Source organism: Tursiops truncatus, chromosome 1 (assembly GCF_011762595.2).
Source record: "Tursiops truncatus isolate mTurTru1 chromosome 1, mTurTru1.mat.Y, whole genome shotgun sequence".
In the NCBI taxonomy this organism is placed as follows: Eukaryota; Metazoa; Chordata; class Mammalia; order Artiodactyla; family Delphinidae; genus Tursiops; species Tursiops truncatus.
Genome location: NC_047034.1, coordinates 78,052,058 through 78,070,200, shown reverse-complemented (window position 1 = coordinate 78,070,200; position 18,143 = coordinate 78,052,058). Strand labels below are relative to the sequence as shown.

The window sequence follows — 18,143 nt, the reverse complement described above, 5'->3', positions numbered from 1 at the left end:
GTAATGCACGCACAGAACCCACTCAGAGGAGCCACAGGAAAGCCAGGCATTCAGCCCATCAGGCTTTAGGCCCGGGATGTGAGTTCTCTGGGTTTTCTGCTGGGTTGGGATAGTATCTTTGGAGATACAGAATGAGCAACACAGAGAGCGTCTATTACCCAAATGTGTAACTTGCCTGCTTGCACTTCCTGGGACAGGACCCACCTCTAACTTCTACAGTCCGGGCCTGGAGTCCACACCTCAGCTCTGCAATGAGAACAGAGTCCTTAGGGAAGAAAACCAGAGGCTTCAGGCTCAGCTCAGTCATGCTTCCAGAGGTGAGTGGTCAAGAGCCGCAAACTGTGGTTACTCCCTTTCCTCCCTGCCCGTACCAGTCACCAACTGGAGAAGCAAAGAGACGAGGTGGAGAGAACAGAGCTACCCAGACCCAGCAACCCCAAACTCCCATAGCTATTCTCAGTCTAGAAAGGGCTACTTCCTGACAGTTCCCAACCACGGGCCCTTAGACTCCTAGGCTCCAAGGACAAGGCACTCTAGGAAATCCACCACCTCTGTGCAACCCTCCTGCAGATATTCAGTCATTAGCTCTCAAACTGCAACCTTAGTGCCTGTTCTACCTGCCCACAGTTCACAGCTAGTTTGGACCCAGGACAGGGAGCAACATGAGGCCGATACACTCTCTCAGGTTTCTCCAGACGTGGCAGCTGTTCTGTGTATCCCTCCCATGCTGATCTGCTATCCCCGTATCTCCTCACCACCTCCTCCTCATACACTCAGGGCTCCTCTTTGGTCACCAGTCCTCATGACTCTGTGTCTGAAGATGCTAGCAAAATGTCCTCCAGAGCTTTCCCGACACTATTCAGTGGGCATCCACGTGTGGGCATCATTTCCTGTGCGGCCTGGTGGGGCAGCTGACCTTAGTGTTAATTGACTAAATGGAATCAATATACTTTCAATTACAAATTATTTTTATTTACAAATATTTATTGAATAGCCATAACAGAGAATAGTGGCTAAGAGGATTAAGCCCAGAAGGAAAGAATGCTTGTGGGAAAGGAAAAAGACATCAAGAGATATTTCTAACTTAGCCTCCTCAGAGCAAGAAGATGTGAGAGGAGTGATCTCTGCTTGGGAAGATAACAAAAATGATAAGATAAGGGAGAAGGCAGAACTACTAAACTACCATTGCATGCCTGGAAAGAGCAGAACAGACCTCACAGGTGAGAAGATAGTAAGATTTAAAAGAGCTCAGTCTGCCAGGCCCAGGTGATTCTGCCCCAGCCGACTGACAGCACCGGAGCCTTATTCTCAGAGTCCCTGTCAATAGTCTTTGAGAAATCATGAAGATCAGAGAGATGCTGCAAGACCAGGAAAGAACAGATAGCTCTATTTGCAATATGATGAAAACAATATATACTAAAAACTGTAGACAAGAAATTTTGATGTGGATCTGTGGCAAAATTCAAGAATGGATTACTGCACAGAAGGTATGTGAAGACTTAAAAAACAGTGAGCGTCAGGAAGCAGAGTGTTTTCTCTAAAAGCAAGGTGGGACGTATTAAATGAGGATCAAAGGGCATTGCCGAGAAAGAGGTTCCCATCCCTCTGAGTGTGTGGATATAATAGCATACCCTCATTTTGTCTCTCCTGGCAGCATACGCTGGCCCTCCTTTTGCTTTAGTTCTGTTTGTCAGGATGGATGTGCTTGGGCTCATCTTGCTGCTGACCTTTGGCCCTACAATATATGTACTCCTGTGTTCTGCCCACCAGAGCACTCCCAGGAAACAGAATGCCTGAGGGAGGCTCTGCTGACCTCTCGATCCCGGCTTCAAGAACTGGAAGTGGAGCGGGAGCGCCAAAAGGTGGAACGGCAGCAGCTTCTGGAAGACTTGAAGGAGAAGCAGCAGGAGATCTTGCATTTCGAGGAGGAACGACTATCTCTCCAGGAGAAAGACTCCAGGTTAGAGGGAGCCCACTGATAAGGAAGGTGGCCCATTTTCAGATTTAGCAAAAGGGATATTGGCAAGACGGTTAATGGTCTTGCCATTGAGGTTTTTGGAAACCTCACTATCCCCTCCGCTATACCGGATTTATGGGTAACTTTGAACAGAAGGAAGGACTTCTCTGGGAATGTCTTTTTCACTCCAGAGTTGAAAGAGTAAAACCTTGTTATGGAAGGCTTCAGCATATCAGATTCTGGAGAAAGTACATTCTCGTGCTTCCAGTTAGTTTTAAGATATTAGTCCCACCATAACCTAGGAAGCTTCTACACCAGCCATGATGCTGGTCCCCAGCGTAAACCCTGTAACTGCTTGACAACATGAAAAGAGCAATGTGGGGCGGTAAGAATACCAGGTAGTGTGTCCTAGGTATGGTAGCTAATGGCATGACTCCAAGCATAGTTACTTTACCTTCCAAGCCTCTGTTGCCACATCTGTAAAATAAAAGCGATGGTCTTCATGACCCCTGAGTTGACATCTAGGGCTAGAATTCTATGATGCAGAAGTTGGCTCACAGCCTCTTGCCCTGGTGGGGCTTCACCAGCTCAGCAGACCCTTGCTTCTCCCCTGACAGGCTGCAGCATAAGCTGGCCCTCTTGCAGCATCAGTGTGAGGAGAAACAGCAGCTTTTCCAGTCCCTCCAGTCAGAGCTACAGATCTACGAGGGACTTTATGGCAATTCCAAGAAGGGGCTGAAAGGTATGTTTTCCCTTCTTCCCCACCCTATGAGCTTCTTGCTCTTGCTAAGAGTCCTGGTGAAGTCTCTACCTTGGGAGTTGTGGAGATCTTGGAAACCTATCTTGCTCTGTCTCAGAAAAAAAAACCTCAGTCATTGAGGATCCCAATAAGAAGAGAGGGGAGCTCTCACACACAAAGCCCAGAGGTTGGTGACATGAACAAGATCCAGCCTCGACATCCTTAAAAATAGGCCACAAGAGTCAAACTATACCCACCTGCATGGTCTGAGACAAGTTAATCAAAGTCCAGATTATACAGTAATTCAAAAAAAATTACACAGAACTGTCCTGGTGATATCATCATTTGAAAACGTCTTGAATGTTGTGAATTCTGACCACCCATGCAGCCAATGTTGCAGAAAACCTGCTCTTACCCCAGTGAGAAAATGAAAAGTTTTTTTAAAGAAATTTTTATTCTGGAATTTTTGTCAGAAAAATAATTTGCAGATATATTCTCCAAGTCTTTTTAGTGTCATTGAAAGACAAAACTTTTAAATTTTGTTGAAGGTCAATTAATCAAATTTTTTGTTTTATTATTTATGCTTTTCTTTATGTCCTAGCTAAGAAATCTTTGTCTATCTCAAGATCATAAAGATTTCCTTGTATTTTTCTTATTGCAGTTTTATAGCTTTTGCTCTTATGTTTAGGACTGCATTTCACTTTGAGTTAATTTTGTATGCGAAGTGAGAAAAAGGTTAAAGTTTTTCCAGCACCATCTGTTACAAAGACTGCCATTTCCCATTGAATTACCTTGGCAGCTTTGTTGACAGTCAAGTGACCATAACTTCTGTTAATAATATTTTGTAATTTTTAGTATATTCATCTTTCATATTTTGACTTATACATAAATATTTCTCATGTGTGTGGGATAACATTTTTATTTCAATTGCCAAATAATTGGGTTTTTTGCTAAGATATAGAAACACAATTGACTTTTCATCACCATGACTATCTTCTAATTGCTTGGCAATCTATTGAAAAACAAAGGCCAAGGCAAAAAAAAAAAATCACTTCTCAATATATGTGTGAGTCTATTTCTGAATTCTCCATTCTGTTCCATTAATCAATATGCCTATTCTTACACCAATACCAAACTGTCTACATTGTTAGAGTTTTATAGTAAATTTTGAAATCAGGTTGGGTAAGTCTTCATACTTTGCTCCCTTTTTATTTTTTTTTCTCTTTTAAAAAAATGTTTAAAATTTATTTTTTATATTGGAGTATATTTGGCTTACAATGTTGTGTTAGTTTCAGGTGTACAGAAAAGTGATTTAGTTATACATATATCAATTCTTTTTCAGAATCTTTTCCCATATAGGTTATTGCAGAGTATTGAGTTCCCTGTGCTACACAGTAGGTCCTTGTTGATTATCTATTTTATATTAAAGTGTGTTTATGTTAATCCCAACCTCTTAATTTATCCCTCCCCCTCAACCCTTTCCGCTTTGGTAACTATAACTTTCTAAGTCTGTGAGTCAGTTTGTTTTGTAAATAAGTTCATTTGTATCATTTTTAAAGATGCTACATATAAGTGATATCATATGATACTTGTTTCTCTGTCTGACATACTTCATTTAGTATGATAATCTCTAGGTCCATCCATGTTGCTACAAATAACATTATTTCATTCTTTTTTATGGCTGAGTAATATTGCATTGTATATATGTACCATATCTTCTTTTTTTTTCTTTTTATTCTTTTGAGACATTTATTTTTAACATCTTTATTGGAGTATAATTGCTTTACAGTGTTGTGTTAGCTTCTGCTGTATAACAAAGTGAATCAGCGATATGTATACATATATCCCATATCCACCCTCTCTTGCATCTCCCTCCCACCCTCCCTATCCCACCCTTCTAGGTGGTCACAAAGCACAGAGCTGATCTCCCTGTGGGATGCAGCTGCTTCCCACTAGCTATCTATTTTACATTTGGTAGTGTATATATGTCAGTGCTACTCTCTCACTTCATCCCAGCTTACCCTTCCCCCTCCAAGGGGGAAGTCCCTCTTGAGCGTCCTCAAGTCCATTCTCCACGTCTGCATCTTTATTCCTGTCCTACCCCTAGGTTCATCAGAACCTTTTTTTTATTTTATTTTTTAGATTCTATATATATGTGTTAGCATATGGTATTTCTTTTTCTCTTTCTGACTTACTTCACTCTGTATGACGGAGTCTAGATCTATCCACCTCACTACAAATAACTCAATTTCGTTTCTTTTTTATTTTATTTTATTAGTGTCTTTATTGGAGTATAATTGCTTTACAATGGTGTGTTAGTTTCTGCTTTATAACAAAGTGAATCAGCTATACATATACATATATCCCCATATCTCCTCCCTCTTGTGTCTCCCTCCCACCCTCTCCGACCCCTCTAGGTGGTCACAAAGCACAGAGCTGATCTCCCTGTGCTATGTGGCAGCTTCCCACTAGCTATCTATTTTGGTAGTATATATAAGTCCATGCCCCTCTCTCACTTCATCCCATCTTACCCTTCCCCCTCCCTGTGTCCCCAGGTCCATTCTCTACATCTGCGTCTTTATTTCTGTCCTGCCCCTAGGTTCTTCATAACCATTTTTTTTCTTTAGATTCCACATATGTGTGTTAACATACGGTATTTGTTTTTCTCTTCCTGACTTACTTCAATCTGTATGACAGACTCTAGGTCCATCCACCTCACTACAAATAATTCAATTTTGTTTCTTTTTATGGCTGAGTTAATATTCCATTGGATATAGGTGCCACTTCTTCTTTATCCATTCATCTGTCGATGGACACTTAGGTTGCTTCCATGTCCTAGCTATTGTAAATAGAGCTTCAATGAACATTGTGATACACGACTCTTTTTAAATTATGGTTTTCTCAGGGTATATGCCCAGAAATGGGATTTCTGGGTCATATGGTAGTTCTATTTTTAGTTTAGTTTTCTTTTTTTGAATTTTTGTATTTTATTTAATTTATTTTTTTATACAGAAGGTTCTTGTTAGTCATCAATTTTATACACATCAGTGTATACATGTCAATCCCAATCACCCAGTTCATCATATTTTTAGTTTTTTAAGGAACCTCCGTGCTGTTCTCCATAGTGGCTGTATCAATTTACATTCGCACCAAGAGTGCAAGAGGGTTCCCTTTTCTCCACACCCTCTCCAGCATTTATTGTTTGTAGATGTTTTGATGATGGCCATTCTGACCGGTGTGAGGTCATACCTCATTGTAGTTTTGATTTACATTTCTCTAATGATTGGTGATGTTGAGCATTCTTTCATGTGTTTGTTGGCAATCTGCATATCTTCTTTGGAAAAATGTCTGTTTAGGTCTTCTGCCCATTTTTGGATTGGGTTGTTTGTTTTTTTGACATTGAGCTGCATGAACTGCTTGTATATTTTGGAGATTAATCCTTTGTCAGTTGCTTCGTTTGCAAATATTTTCTCCCATTCTGAGGGTTGTCTTTTCATCTTGTCTATGGTTTCCTTTGCTGTGCAAAAGGTTTTATGTTTCATTAGGTCCCATTTGTTTATTTTTGTTTTCATTTCCATTTCTCTAGGAGGTGGGTCAAAAAGGATCTTGCTGTGATTTATGTCAAAGAATGTTCTTCCTATGTTTTCCTCTAAGACTTTTATAGTGTCTGGCATTACATTTAGGTCTTTGATCCATTTTGAGTTTATTTTTGTGTATGGTGTTAGGAAGTGTTCTAATTTCATTCTTTTCAATGTCGCTGTCCAGTTTTCCCAGCACCACTTACTGAAGAGGCTGTGTTTTCTCCGTTGTGTATTTTTGCCTCCTTTAACAAAGATAAGGTGACCATATGTGCATGGGTTTATCTCTGGGCTTTCTATCCTGTTCCATTTATCTATATTTCTGTTTTTGTGCCAGTACCATACTGTCTTGATTACTGTAGCTTTGTAGTATAGTCTGGAGTCGGGGAGCCTGATTCCTCATGTTCCGTTTTTCTTTCTCCAGTTTTGCTTTGGCTATTTCAGGTCTTTCGTGTTTCCATACAAATTGTGACTTTTTTTGTTCTAGTTCTGTGAAAAATGCCTTGGTAGTTTAATAGTGATTGCATTGAATCTGTAGATTGCTTTGGGTAGTAGAGTCATTTTCACAACGTTGAGTCTTCCAATCTAAGAACATGGTATATCTCTCCATCTGTTGGTATCATCTGTAATTTCTTTCATCAGTGTCTTATAGTTTTCTGTGTACAGACCTTTTGTCTCCTTAGGTAGGTTTATTCCTAGATATTTTATTCTTTTGTTGCAAGGGTAAATGGGAGTGTTTCCTTAATTATTCTTTCAGATTTTTCATCATTAGTGTACAGGAATGCACGAGATTTCTGTGCATTAATTTTGTATCCTGCTACTCCACCAAATACATTGATTAGCTCTAGTAGTCTTCTGGTAGCATCTTTAGGATTCTCTATGTATAGTATCATGTCATCTGCAAACAGTGACAGTTTTACTTCTTCTTTTCTGATTTGGATTCCTTTTATTTCTTTTTCTTCTCTCATTGCTATGGCTAAAACTTCCAAAACTATGTTGAATAATAATGGTGGGAATGGGCAACCTTGCCTTGTTCCTGATCTTAGAGGAAGTAGTTTCAGTTTTTCACCATTGAGAACAATGTTGGCTCTGGGTTTGTCATATATGGCCTTTATGATGTTGAGGTAGGTTTCCTCTGTACCCACTTTCTGGAAAATTTTTATTGTAAATGGGTGCTGAATTTTGTTGAAAGCTTTTTCTGCATCTGTTGGGATTATCATATGGTTTTTATCCTTCAGTTTGTTAATATGGTATATCACACTGATTGATTTGTGTATATCGAAGAATCCTTGCATTCCTGGGATAAACCCCACTTGATCATGGTGTATGATCCTTTAATGTGCTGTTGGATTCTGTTTGCTAGTATTTTGTTGAGGATTTTTGCATCTATGTTCATCAGTGATATTGGCCTGTAGTTTTCTTTTTTGTGACATCTTTGTCTGGTTTTGGTATTAGGGTGATGGTGGCCTCGTAGAATGAGTGGGAGTGTTCCTCCCTCTGCTATATTTTGAAAGGGTTTGAGAAGGATAGGTGTTAGCTCTTCTCTAAATGTTTGATAGAATTCGCCTGTGAAGCCATCTGGTCCTGGGCTTTTGTTTATTGGAAGATTTTTAATCACAGTTTCAATTTCATTACTTGTGATTGGTCTGTTCATATTTTCTATTTCTTCCTGGTTCAATCTCAGCAGGTTGTGCATTTCTAAGAATTTGTCCATTTCTTCCTGGTTGTCCATTTTATTGACATATAGTTGCTTGTAGTAATCTTTCATGATCCTTTGTATTTCTGCAGTGTCAGTTGTTACTTCTTTTTCATTTCTAATTCTGTTGATTTGAGTCTTCTCCTCTTTTTTCTTGATGAGCCTGGCTAGTGGTTTATCAATTTTGTTTATCTTCTCAGAGAACTAGCTTTTAGTTTTATTGATCTTTGCTATTGTTCCCTTTATTTATTTTTCATTTATTTCTGATCTGATCTTTATAATTTCTTTCCTTCTGCTAACTTTGGGGGGTTTTTTGTTCTTCTTTCTCTAATTACTTTAGGTGTAAGGTTAGTTTGTTTGTTTGAGATGTTTCTTGTTTCTTGAGGTAAGATTGTATTGCTATAAACTTCCCTTTTAGAACTGCTTTTGCTACATCCCATAGGTTTTGGGTCATCGTGTTTTCATTGTCACTTGTTTCTAGGTATTTTTTGATTTCCTCTTTGATTTCTTCAGTGATCTCTTGATTATTTAGTAGTGTATTGTTTAGCCTCCATGTGTTTGTATTTTTTACAGTTTTTTTTCCTGTAATTGATATCTAGTCTCATAGCATTGTGGTCAGAAAAGATGATTGATGTGATTTCAGTTTTCTTAAATTTACCAAGGCTTGATTTGTGACCCAAGATATGATCTATCCTGGAGAATATTCCATGAGCACTTGAGAAGAAAGTGTATTCTGTTATTTTTGGATGGAATGTCCTATAAATATCAATTAAGTCTATCTTGCTTAATGTGTCATTTTTTTAACATCTTTATTGGGGTATAATTGCTTTACAATGGTGTGTTAGTTTCTGCTTTATAACAAAGTGAATCAGTTATACATATACATATGTTCCCTTATCTCTTTAATGTGTCGTTTTTGTTTCCTTATTTATTTTCATTTTGGATCATTTCATTTGTTTCATTATTTATTTTCATTTTGGATGATCTGTCCATTGGTGAAAGTGGGGTGTAAAAGTCCCCTACTATTACTGTGTTACTGTTGATTTCCCCTTTTATGGCTGTTAGCCTTTGCCTTATGTATTGAGGTACTCCTATGTTGTGTGCATAAATATTTACAATTGTTATATCTTCTTCTTGGATTGATCCCTTGATCATTATGTATTGTCCTTCTTTGTCTCTTTTAATAGTCTTTATTTTAAAGTCTATTTTTTCTGAAATGAGAATTGCTACTCCAGCGCTCTTTTGATTTCCATTTGCATGGAATATCTTTTTCCATCCCTTCACTTTCTGATTGGATGTGTCCCTAGGTCTGAAGTGGGTCTCTTGTAGACAGCATATATATGAGTCTTGTTTTTGTATCCATTCAGACAGTATGTGTCTTTTGGTTGGAGCATTTAGTCTATTTACATTTAAGGTAATTATTGATATGTATGTTCATATTACCATTTTATTAATTGTTTTGGGTTTGTTTTTGTAGGGCTTTTCCTTCTCTTGTGTTTCCTTCCTAGAGAAGTTCCTTTAGAATTTGTTGTAAAGCTGGTTTGGTGGTGCTGAATTCTCTTAGCTTGTGCTTGTCTGTAAAGGTTTTAATTTCTCCATCAAATCTGAATGAGATCCTTGCTGGGTAGAGTAATCTTGGTTGTAGGTTTTTCTCTTTCATCACTTTAAATATGTCCTGCCACTCCCTTCTGGCTTGCAGAGTTTCTGCTGAAAGATCAGCTGTTAACCTTATGGGGGTTCCCTTGTATGTTATTTGTTGCTTTTCCCCTGCTGCTTTTAATATTTTTCTTTGTATTTAATTTTTCATAGTTTGATTAATATGTGTCTTGACATGTTTCTCCTTGGATTTATCCTGCCTGGGACTCTCTGCACTCCCTGGACTTGATTGACTACTTCCTTTCCCATGTTATGGAAGTTTTCAGCTATAATCTCTTCTAATATTTTCTCAGACCCTTTCTTTTTCTCTTCTTCTTTGGGACCCCTATAATTTGAATGTTGGTGCATTTGATGTTGTCCCAGAGTCTTTGAGACTGTACTCAATTTTTTCATTCTTTTTTCTTTTTTCTGCTCTGCAGTAGTTATTTCCAGTATTTTATCTTCCAGGTCACTTATCCGTTCTTCTACCTCAGTTATTCTGCTATAGATTCCTTCTAGAGAACTTTTAATTTCATTTATTGTGTTGTTCATCATTGTTTGTTTGCTCTTTAGTTCTTCTAGGTCCTTGTTAAACATTTCTTGTATTTTCTCCATTCTGTTTCCAAGATTTTGGATCATCTTTACTATCATTACTCTGAATTCTTTTTCAGGTAGACTGCCTATTTCCTCTACATTTGTTTGGTATGGTAGGTTTTTACATTGCTCCTTCACCTGCTGCATATTTCTCTGTCTTCTCATTTTGTTTAACTTTCTGTGTTTGGGGTCTCCTTTTCTCAGGCTGCATGTTCGTAGTTCCCACTGTTTTTGGTGTCTGCCCCCAGTGGGTAAGGTTGGTTCAGTGGCTTGTGTAGGCTTCCTGATGGAGGGGACTGGTGCCTGTGTTCTGGTGGGTGGGGCTGGATCTTGTCTTTCTGGTGGGCAGGTCCACGTCTGGTGGTGTGTTTTGTGTTGTCTGGGAACTTACTATGATTTTAGGCAGCCTCTCTGTTAATGGGTGGGTTTGTGTTCCTGTCTTGCTAGTTGTTTGCCATGGGGTGTCCAGCATTGGAGCCTGCTGGCTGTTAGGTGGAGCTGGGTCTTAGTGTTGAGATGGAGATTTCTAGGAGACCTCTTGCCAATTGATATTACATGGGGCCAGTAGGTCTCTGGTGGGCCAATGTCCTGAACTCGGCTCTACCACCTCAGAGGCTCAGGCCTGACACCAGGCCAGAGCACCAAGACCCTGCCAGCCACACAGCTCAGAAGATAAGGGAGAAGAAAAGAAAGAATAATAAAAAATTATTAAGATAAAAAAATTTTTAAAGTAATAATAATTAAAAAAAGAAGAGAGCAACCAAACCAATAAACAAATCCACCAATGATAACAAGCGCTGAACACTATACTAAGATAAACATAAAAACGAGAAACAAGTCAGTTGCAGGCAGTAAACCCCAAGTCTACAGTTGCTCCCAAAGTCTACCTCCTCAATTTTGGGATGATTCGTTGTCTATTCAGGTATTCCACAGATGCAGGGTACATCAAGTTGATTGTGGGGATTTAATCTGCTGCTCCTGAGGCTGGTGGGAGAGATTTCCCTTTCTCTTCTTTGTTCACACAGCTGCTGGGGTTCAGCTTTGGTTTTGGCCCCATGTCTGTGTGTAAGTCACCCTCAGGCATCTGTTCCTGCCCAGACAGGACAGGGTTAAAGCAGTGGCTGATTAGGGGACTCTGCTCACTCATGTCAGGGGGAGGGAGTGGTACGGTAGTCATAATTGGAATGCAGGGTAAGCCTGCAGTGGCAGAGGCCGGCATGATGTTGCAACAGCCTGAGGCACACCATGTATTCTCCCGGGAAAGTTGTCCATGGATCATGGGACCCTGGCAGTGGCAAGCAGAACAGGCTCCTGGGGGGATGTGTGGATAGTGACCTGTGCTTGCACACAGGATTATCAGTGGCTGCAGCAGCAGTGTTAGAGTTTCATGCCTGTCTCTGGTGTCCAAGCTGATAGCCATGGCTCGCGCCCATCTCTGGAGCTTGTTTAGGCAGTGCTCTGCCTTCTGTGGGCAAACGCGGAAGGAATCCCCTCTCCTTGGACAGTCCGAAACAATGGTCTCTTGCCTCTTAGGAAGGTCCAGAGTTTTTCCTGGACTCCCTCCCCGCTAGCTTTGGTGCACTAGCCCCGTTAAAGCTGTGTTCACACAGCCAACCTCAGTCCTCTCCCTGGGGTCTGACCTCTGAAACCCAAGCCTCAGCTCCCAGCCCCCACCTGCCCTGGAGGGTGAGCAGACAGGCCTCTCAGGCTGGTGAGTCCTGGTCGGCACCGATCCTCTGTGTGGGAATCTCTCCACTTTGCCCTCTGCACCCCTGTTGCTGCGCTCTCCTCTGTGGCTCCAAAGCTTTCCCTACTCCCACCCCGACTCTCCACCAGTGAAGTGTCTTCCTAATGTGTGGAAACTTTTCCTCCTTCACAGCTCCCTCACAGAGGTGCAGGTCCCATCCCTATTCTTTTGTGTTTGTTTTTTCTTTTTTTCTTTTGCCCTACCCAGGTATGTGGGGATTTCCTTGCCTTTTGGGAAGTCTGAGGTCTTCTGCCAGCATTCAGTAGGTGTTCTGTAGGAGTTGTTCCACATATAGATGTATTTTTTTTTTAGATGTATTTTTGATGTATTTGTGGGGAGGAAGGTGATCTCCACGTTTTACTCCTCTGCTATCTTGAAGGTCCCCCACCTACAGTATCTTTTTTTTTAACATCTCTATTGTAGTATAGTTGCTTTAAAATGTTGTGTTAGTTTCTGCTGTATAACAAAGTGAATCAGGTATACGTATACATATATCCCCATATCCCCTCTCTTTTGTATCTCCCTCCCACCCTCCCTATCCCACCCCTCTAGGTGGTCACAAAGCACAGAGCTGATCTCCCTGTGCTATGCGGCTGCTTCCCACTAGCTATCTATTTTACATTTGGTAGTGTATATATGTCAGTGCCACTCTCTCACTTCGTTCCAGCTTCCCCTTCCCCCTCCCCATGTCCTCAAGTCCGTTCTTTATGTCTGCGTCTTTATTCCTGTCCTGCCCCTAGGTTCGTCAGAACCTTTTTATTTTTATTTTTTAGATGCCATATATATGTGTTAGCATAAGGTATTTGTTTTTCTCTTTCTGACTTACTTCACTCTGTATAACAGACTCTAGGACCATCCACCTCACTACAAATAACTCAATTTCGTTCCTTTTTATGGCTGAGTAATATTCCATTGTATATATGTGCCACATCTTCTTTATCCATTCATCTGTTGATGGACACTTAGGTTGCTTCCATGTCCTGGCTATCATAAATAGTGCTGCAATGAACATTGTGGTACATAACTCTTTTTTTCTTTTTAAACTAATTATTTATTTTTGGCTGTGCTGGGTCTTCACTGCTGCGTGTGGGCTCTCTCTAGTTGCGGCTAGCAGGGGCCACTTCTCCCTGCGGTGCGTGGGCCTCTCATTGAGGTGGCCTCTCCTGCTGTGGAGCACAGGCTCTAGGCACGCAGGCCTCAGCAGCTGCAGCACTTAGGCTCAGTAGCTGTGGCTCACAGGCTCAGAGCGCAGGCTCAGCAGTTGTGGCACACGGGCTTAGTTGTTCCGCAGCGTGTGGGATCCTCCCGGACCAGGGATCGAAACTGCGTCCCCTGCATCAGCAGGCAGACTCCCAACCACTGCGCCACAAGTAAAGCCCCATAACTCTTTTTGAATTATGGTTTTCTCAGGGTATATGCTCAGGAGTGGGATTGGTGGATCATACGGTAGCTCTGTTTTTAGTTTTTTAAGGAACCTCCATACTGTTCTCCATAGTGGCTGTACCAATTTACATTACCACCGACAGTGTAGGAGGGTTCCCTTTTCTCCACACCATCTCCAGCATTTATTGTTTGTAGATTTTTTGATGATAGACATTCTGACCAGTGTGAGGGGATACCTCATTGTAGTTTGGACTTGTATTTTTCTAATATTAGCAACGTTGAGCATCTTTTCGTGTGCTCTTTGGCCATCTGTATGTCTTCTTTGGAGAAATATCTATTTAGATCTTTTGCCCATTTTTTGCTCGGGTGGTTTTGTTTTTTGATATTGAATTGTATCAGCTGTTTGTATATTTTGGAGATTAATCCCTTGTTAGTCACAGTGATTGCAAATATTTTTTTCCCATTCTGTGGGGTGTCTTTTCAGTTTGTTTATGGTCTCCTTTGCTGTGCAAAAGCTTTTAATTTTAATTAGGCCCAATATCTTTATTTTGGGTTTTATTTCATTAGTCTAGGAGGTGGATCCAAAAAGATATTGCTGCGATTTATGTCAAAGAGTGTTCTGCCTATGTTTTCCTCTAAGAGTTTTATAGTATCTGGTCTTACATTTAGATCTTCAATCCATTTTGAGTTTATTTTTGTGTATGGTGTTAGGGGATGTTCTAATTTCATTCATTTACATGTAACTGTCCAGTTTTCCTAGCACCACTTATTGAAGAAACTACCTTTTATCCATGTGTAGGCTTGCCTCCTTTGTTGTTAATTGACAATAGGTGCATAGGTTTATATCTGGGATTTCTATCCTGTTCCATTGATCTATAAGTCTGTGTTTGTGCCAGTACCATACTGTTTTGATTACTGTAGCTTTGTATTATAGTCTCAAGTCAGGGAGCCTGATTCCTCCAGCTTTGTTTTTCTTTCTCAAGATTGCTTTGGCTATTTGGGGTGTTTTGTGTTTCCATACAAATTTTAAGACTTTTTGTTCTAGATCTGCAAAAAATTCCATTGGTAATTTGATAGGGATTGCACCGAATCTGTAGATTGCCTTGGGTAGTGTAGTCATTTTGACAATATTGACTCCTCCAATCCAAGAACATGGTGTATCTTTTGATCTGTTTGTGTCATCTTTGATTTCTTTCATCAGCATCATAGATTTCAGAGTACAGGTCTTTTGCCTCCTTAGGTAGGTTTATACCTAGGTATTTTATTCTTCTTGATGTGATGGTAAATGGGATTGTTGCCTTAATTTCTCTTTCTGATCTTTTGTTGTTAGTGTATAGAAACACAAGAGATTTCTGTGTATTAATTTTGTATCCTGCAACTTTACCAAATACATTGAGGAGTTTTCTGGTAGCATCTTTAGGATTTTTCTATGTGTAGAATCATGTCATCTGCAAAAAGTGACAGTTTTACTTTTTCTTTTCCAATTTGGCTTCCTTTTATTTCTTTTTTCTCTCTGATTGCCATGGCTAGGACTTCCAAAACTGTGTTGACTAAAAGTGGCAAGAGTGGACATCCTTGTCTTGCTCCTGATTTTAGAGGAAATGGTTTCAGCTTCACACCATTGAGTATAATGTTAGCTGTGGGTTTGTCATGTATGGCCTTTGTTATGTTGAGGTAAGTTCCCTCTGTGCCCACTTTCTGGAGAGTTTTTATCATAAATGGGTGTTGGATTTTGTCAAAAGCCTTTTCTGCCTCTATTGAGATGATCATATGGTTTTTATTCTTCAATTTGTTAATGTAGTTTATCACACCAATTGATTCACGGATATTGAAAAATCCTTGCAGCCCTTGGTTAAATCCCACTTGATTGTGGTGTATGATCCTTTCAATGTTTTGTTGGATTCGGTTTGCTAGTATTTTTTTTTTGAGGATTTTTGTGTCTATGTTCATCAGTGATATTGGCCTGTAATTTTTTTTGTGTGTGTGGTATCTTTGTCTGGTTTGGGTATCAGGATGGTGGTGGCCTCATAGAATGAGTTTGGGAGTGTTCCTTCCTCTGCAATATTTTGCAATAGTTTCAGAAGGATAGGTGTTAACTCTTCTCTAAAGATTTGATAGAATTTGCCTCTGAAGCCATCTGGTCCTAGACTTTTGTTTGTTGGAAGTGTTTTATCAGTTTCAATTTCAGTAATTGTGATTGGTCTATTCATATTTTCTATTTCTTTCTGGTTCAGTTTTGGGAGATTGTACCTTTCTAAGAATTTGTCCATTTCTTCTAGGTTATCCATTTTATTGGCATATAGTTGCTTGTAGTAGTCTCTTATGATCCTTTATATATCTGTGGTGTCCATTGTAACTTCTTCTTTTTCATTTCTAATTTTATTGATTTGAGCCTTCTCCCTTTTCTTCTTGGTGAGTCTGGCTAAAGGTTTATCAATATTGTTTATCTTTTCAAACAACCAGCTTTTGGTTTAATTGATCTTTTCTATTGTTTTCTTTGTCTCTATTTCATTTATTTCTGCTCTGATCTTTATGATTTTTTTCCTTCTGCTATCTTTGGGTTTTGTTTGATCTTCTTTCTCTCGTTGCTTTAGGTGTAAGGTTAGGTCGTTTATTTGATATTTTTGTTTCCTGAGGTAAGATTGTACCTCTGTAAACTTCCCTCTTAGAACTGCTTTTGCTGCATCCCATAGGTTTTCGATCATCATGTTTTCATTTTATTCCTAGGTATTTTTTTTTAACTTCCTCTTTGATTTCTCCAATGATCCATTGGTTGTTTAGAAGCATATTGTTTTGCCTCCACATGTTTGTGTTTTTTTAGTTTATTTTTCTCTTGTAGTTGATTTCTAATATCATAGTGTTGTGATTGGAAAAGATGCTTAATATGATTTCAATTTTCTTAAATTTATCAAGGCATGCTTTCTGGCTCAGTGTATGGTCAATCCTGGAGAATGTTGCATGTGCAATTGAGAAGAATGTGTATTCTGCTGCTTTTAGATGGAATGCTCTATAAATATCAATTCCATTTGGTCTAATGTGTCATTGAAGGCCTATGTTTCCTTATTGATTTTCTGTCTGGATGATCTGTCCATTGATGTAAGTGGGGTGTTAAAGTCCCCCACTATTGTGTTACTGTTGATTTTTCCTTTAATGGCTGTTAGCATTTGCCTTATATATTGAGGTGCTCCTATGTAGGGTGCATATATATGTACAATTGTTATATCTTCTTGGATTGATCTTTTGGTCATTATTCAGTGTCCTTCTTTTAGTCTTTGTTTTAAAGTCTATTTTGTCTGATACGAATATTGCTACTCCAGCTTTCTTTTGATTCCATTTGCATGGAATATCTTTTTCCATTCCCTCATTTTTAGTCAGTATATGTCCCTAGATCTGAAGTGGGCCTCTTGTAGACAGCATATATATGGGTCTTGTTTTTGTATCCATTCAGCCAGTCTATGTCTTTTAGTTGGAGTATTTAATCCATTTACATTTAAGGTAATTACTGATATGTATGTTCTTATTGCGGTTTGTTAATTGTTTTGGATTTGTTTTTGCAGGTCTTTTTTCATCCCTTCCTCTTTTGTTCTCATCTCTTGTGATTTGATGATTATCTTTAGTGTTGTGTTTGGATTGATTTTTGTGTGTGTGTGCATGTATCAATTGTAGATTTTTGGTTTGTGGTTACCATGAGATTTTGAGATAGCAGTCTATATATATACACAAGATTTTTTAAAGTTTTAAGTTGCTAGTCTCTTACTTTCAAATGCATTTCCAATACCCTGCATCTGTACTCTCCTCTTCTCACAATTGCTGGTTTTGATATCACATTAGAGTATGGATGATTTCCTACCTTTACAGTATGTTTGCCTTACCAGTGAGCTTTCCCATTCATAATTTTCTTGTTTCTCATTGTGGCCTTTTCTTTTTGGCCTAGAGAAATTCCTTTAGCATTTGTTGTAAAGCTGGTTTGGTGGTGCTAAATTCTCTTAGCTTTTGCTTGTCTGTAAAGCTTTTGATTTCTCCATCAAATCTGAATGAGAGCCTTGCTGGGTAGAGTATTCTTGGTTGTATGTTTTCTCCTTTCATCATTTTAAATATATTGTGCCACTCCATTCTGGCCTGCAGAGTTTCTGCTCAAAAGTCAGCTGATAACCTTATGGTGATTCTGTTGTATGTTATTTGTTGCTCTTCCCTTGTTGCTTTTAATATTTTTTCTTTGTCTTTAATTTTTGTCAGTTTGATTAATATGTGTCTCGGCATGTTCCTCCTTGGGTTTATCCTCTATGGGACTCTCTGCTTTTCCTGGATTTGACTGACTGTTTTCTTTCCCATGTTAGGGAATTTTCAGCTATTATCTCTTCAAGTATTTTCTCAGGCCCTTTCTCTCTCTCTCTTTTCCTTCTGGGACCCCTATAATGTGAATGTTGGTGCATTTAATGTTGTCCCAGAGGTCTCTTAAAGTGTCCTCATTTCTTTTCATTCATTTTTCTTTATCCTGTTCCAAAGCAGTGATTTCCACGATTCTGTTCTTCTGCTTCATTTATTCTGCTATTGATTCCTTCTAGTGTATTTTTCATTTCAGTTATTGTATTGTTCAACTCTGTTTGTTTGTTCTTTAGTTCTTCTACGTCTTTGTTAAATATTTCTATCTTCTCAATCTGTGCCTGCATTCTTTTCCTGTGATTTTGAATCATCTTTACTTCATTACTCTGAATTCTTTTTCAGGTAGATTGCCTGTCTCCACTTCACTTAGTTGTTCCTCTGGGACTTTATCTTGTTCCTTCGTGTGGAACATATTTCTCTGCTTTCTCATT

General features: G+C 39.2%; 1 protein-coding gene across 35 annotated transcripts in view; it reads left to right on the top strand.

Annotated features, from left to right (window-relative positions):
* The window catches only part of PDE4DIP (phosphodiesterase 4D interacting protein), a 223,861-nt gene that overhangs the window by 195,925 nt on the left and 9,793 nt on the right, over positions 1 to 18,143 (top strand). For all 35 annotated transcript variants that reach the window (XM_073808764.1, XM_073808762.1, XM_073808796.1 and 32 more), the window contains 3 exons: positions 198 to 317; positions 1,771 to 1,960; positions 2,575 to 2,699. In XM_073808764.1, coding sequence (XP_073664865.1) covers positions 198 to 317; positions 1,771 to 1,960; positions 2,575 to 2,699 — 435 coding nt within the window. The remainder of the gene's footprint in view (positions 1 to 197; positions 318 to 1,770; positions 1,961 to 2,574; positions 2,700 to 18,143) is intronic.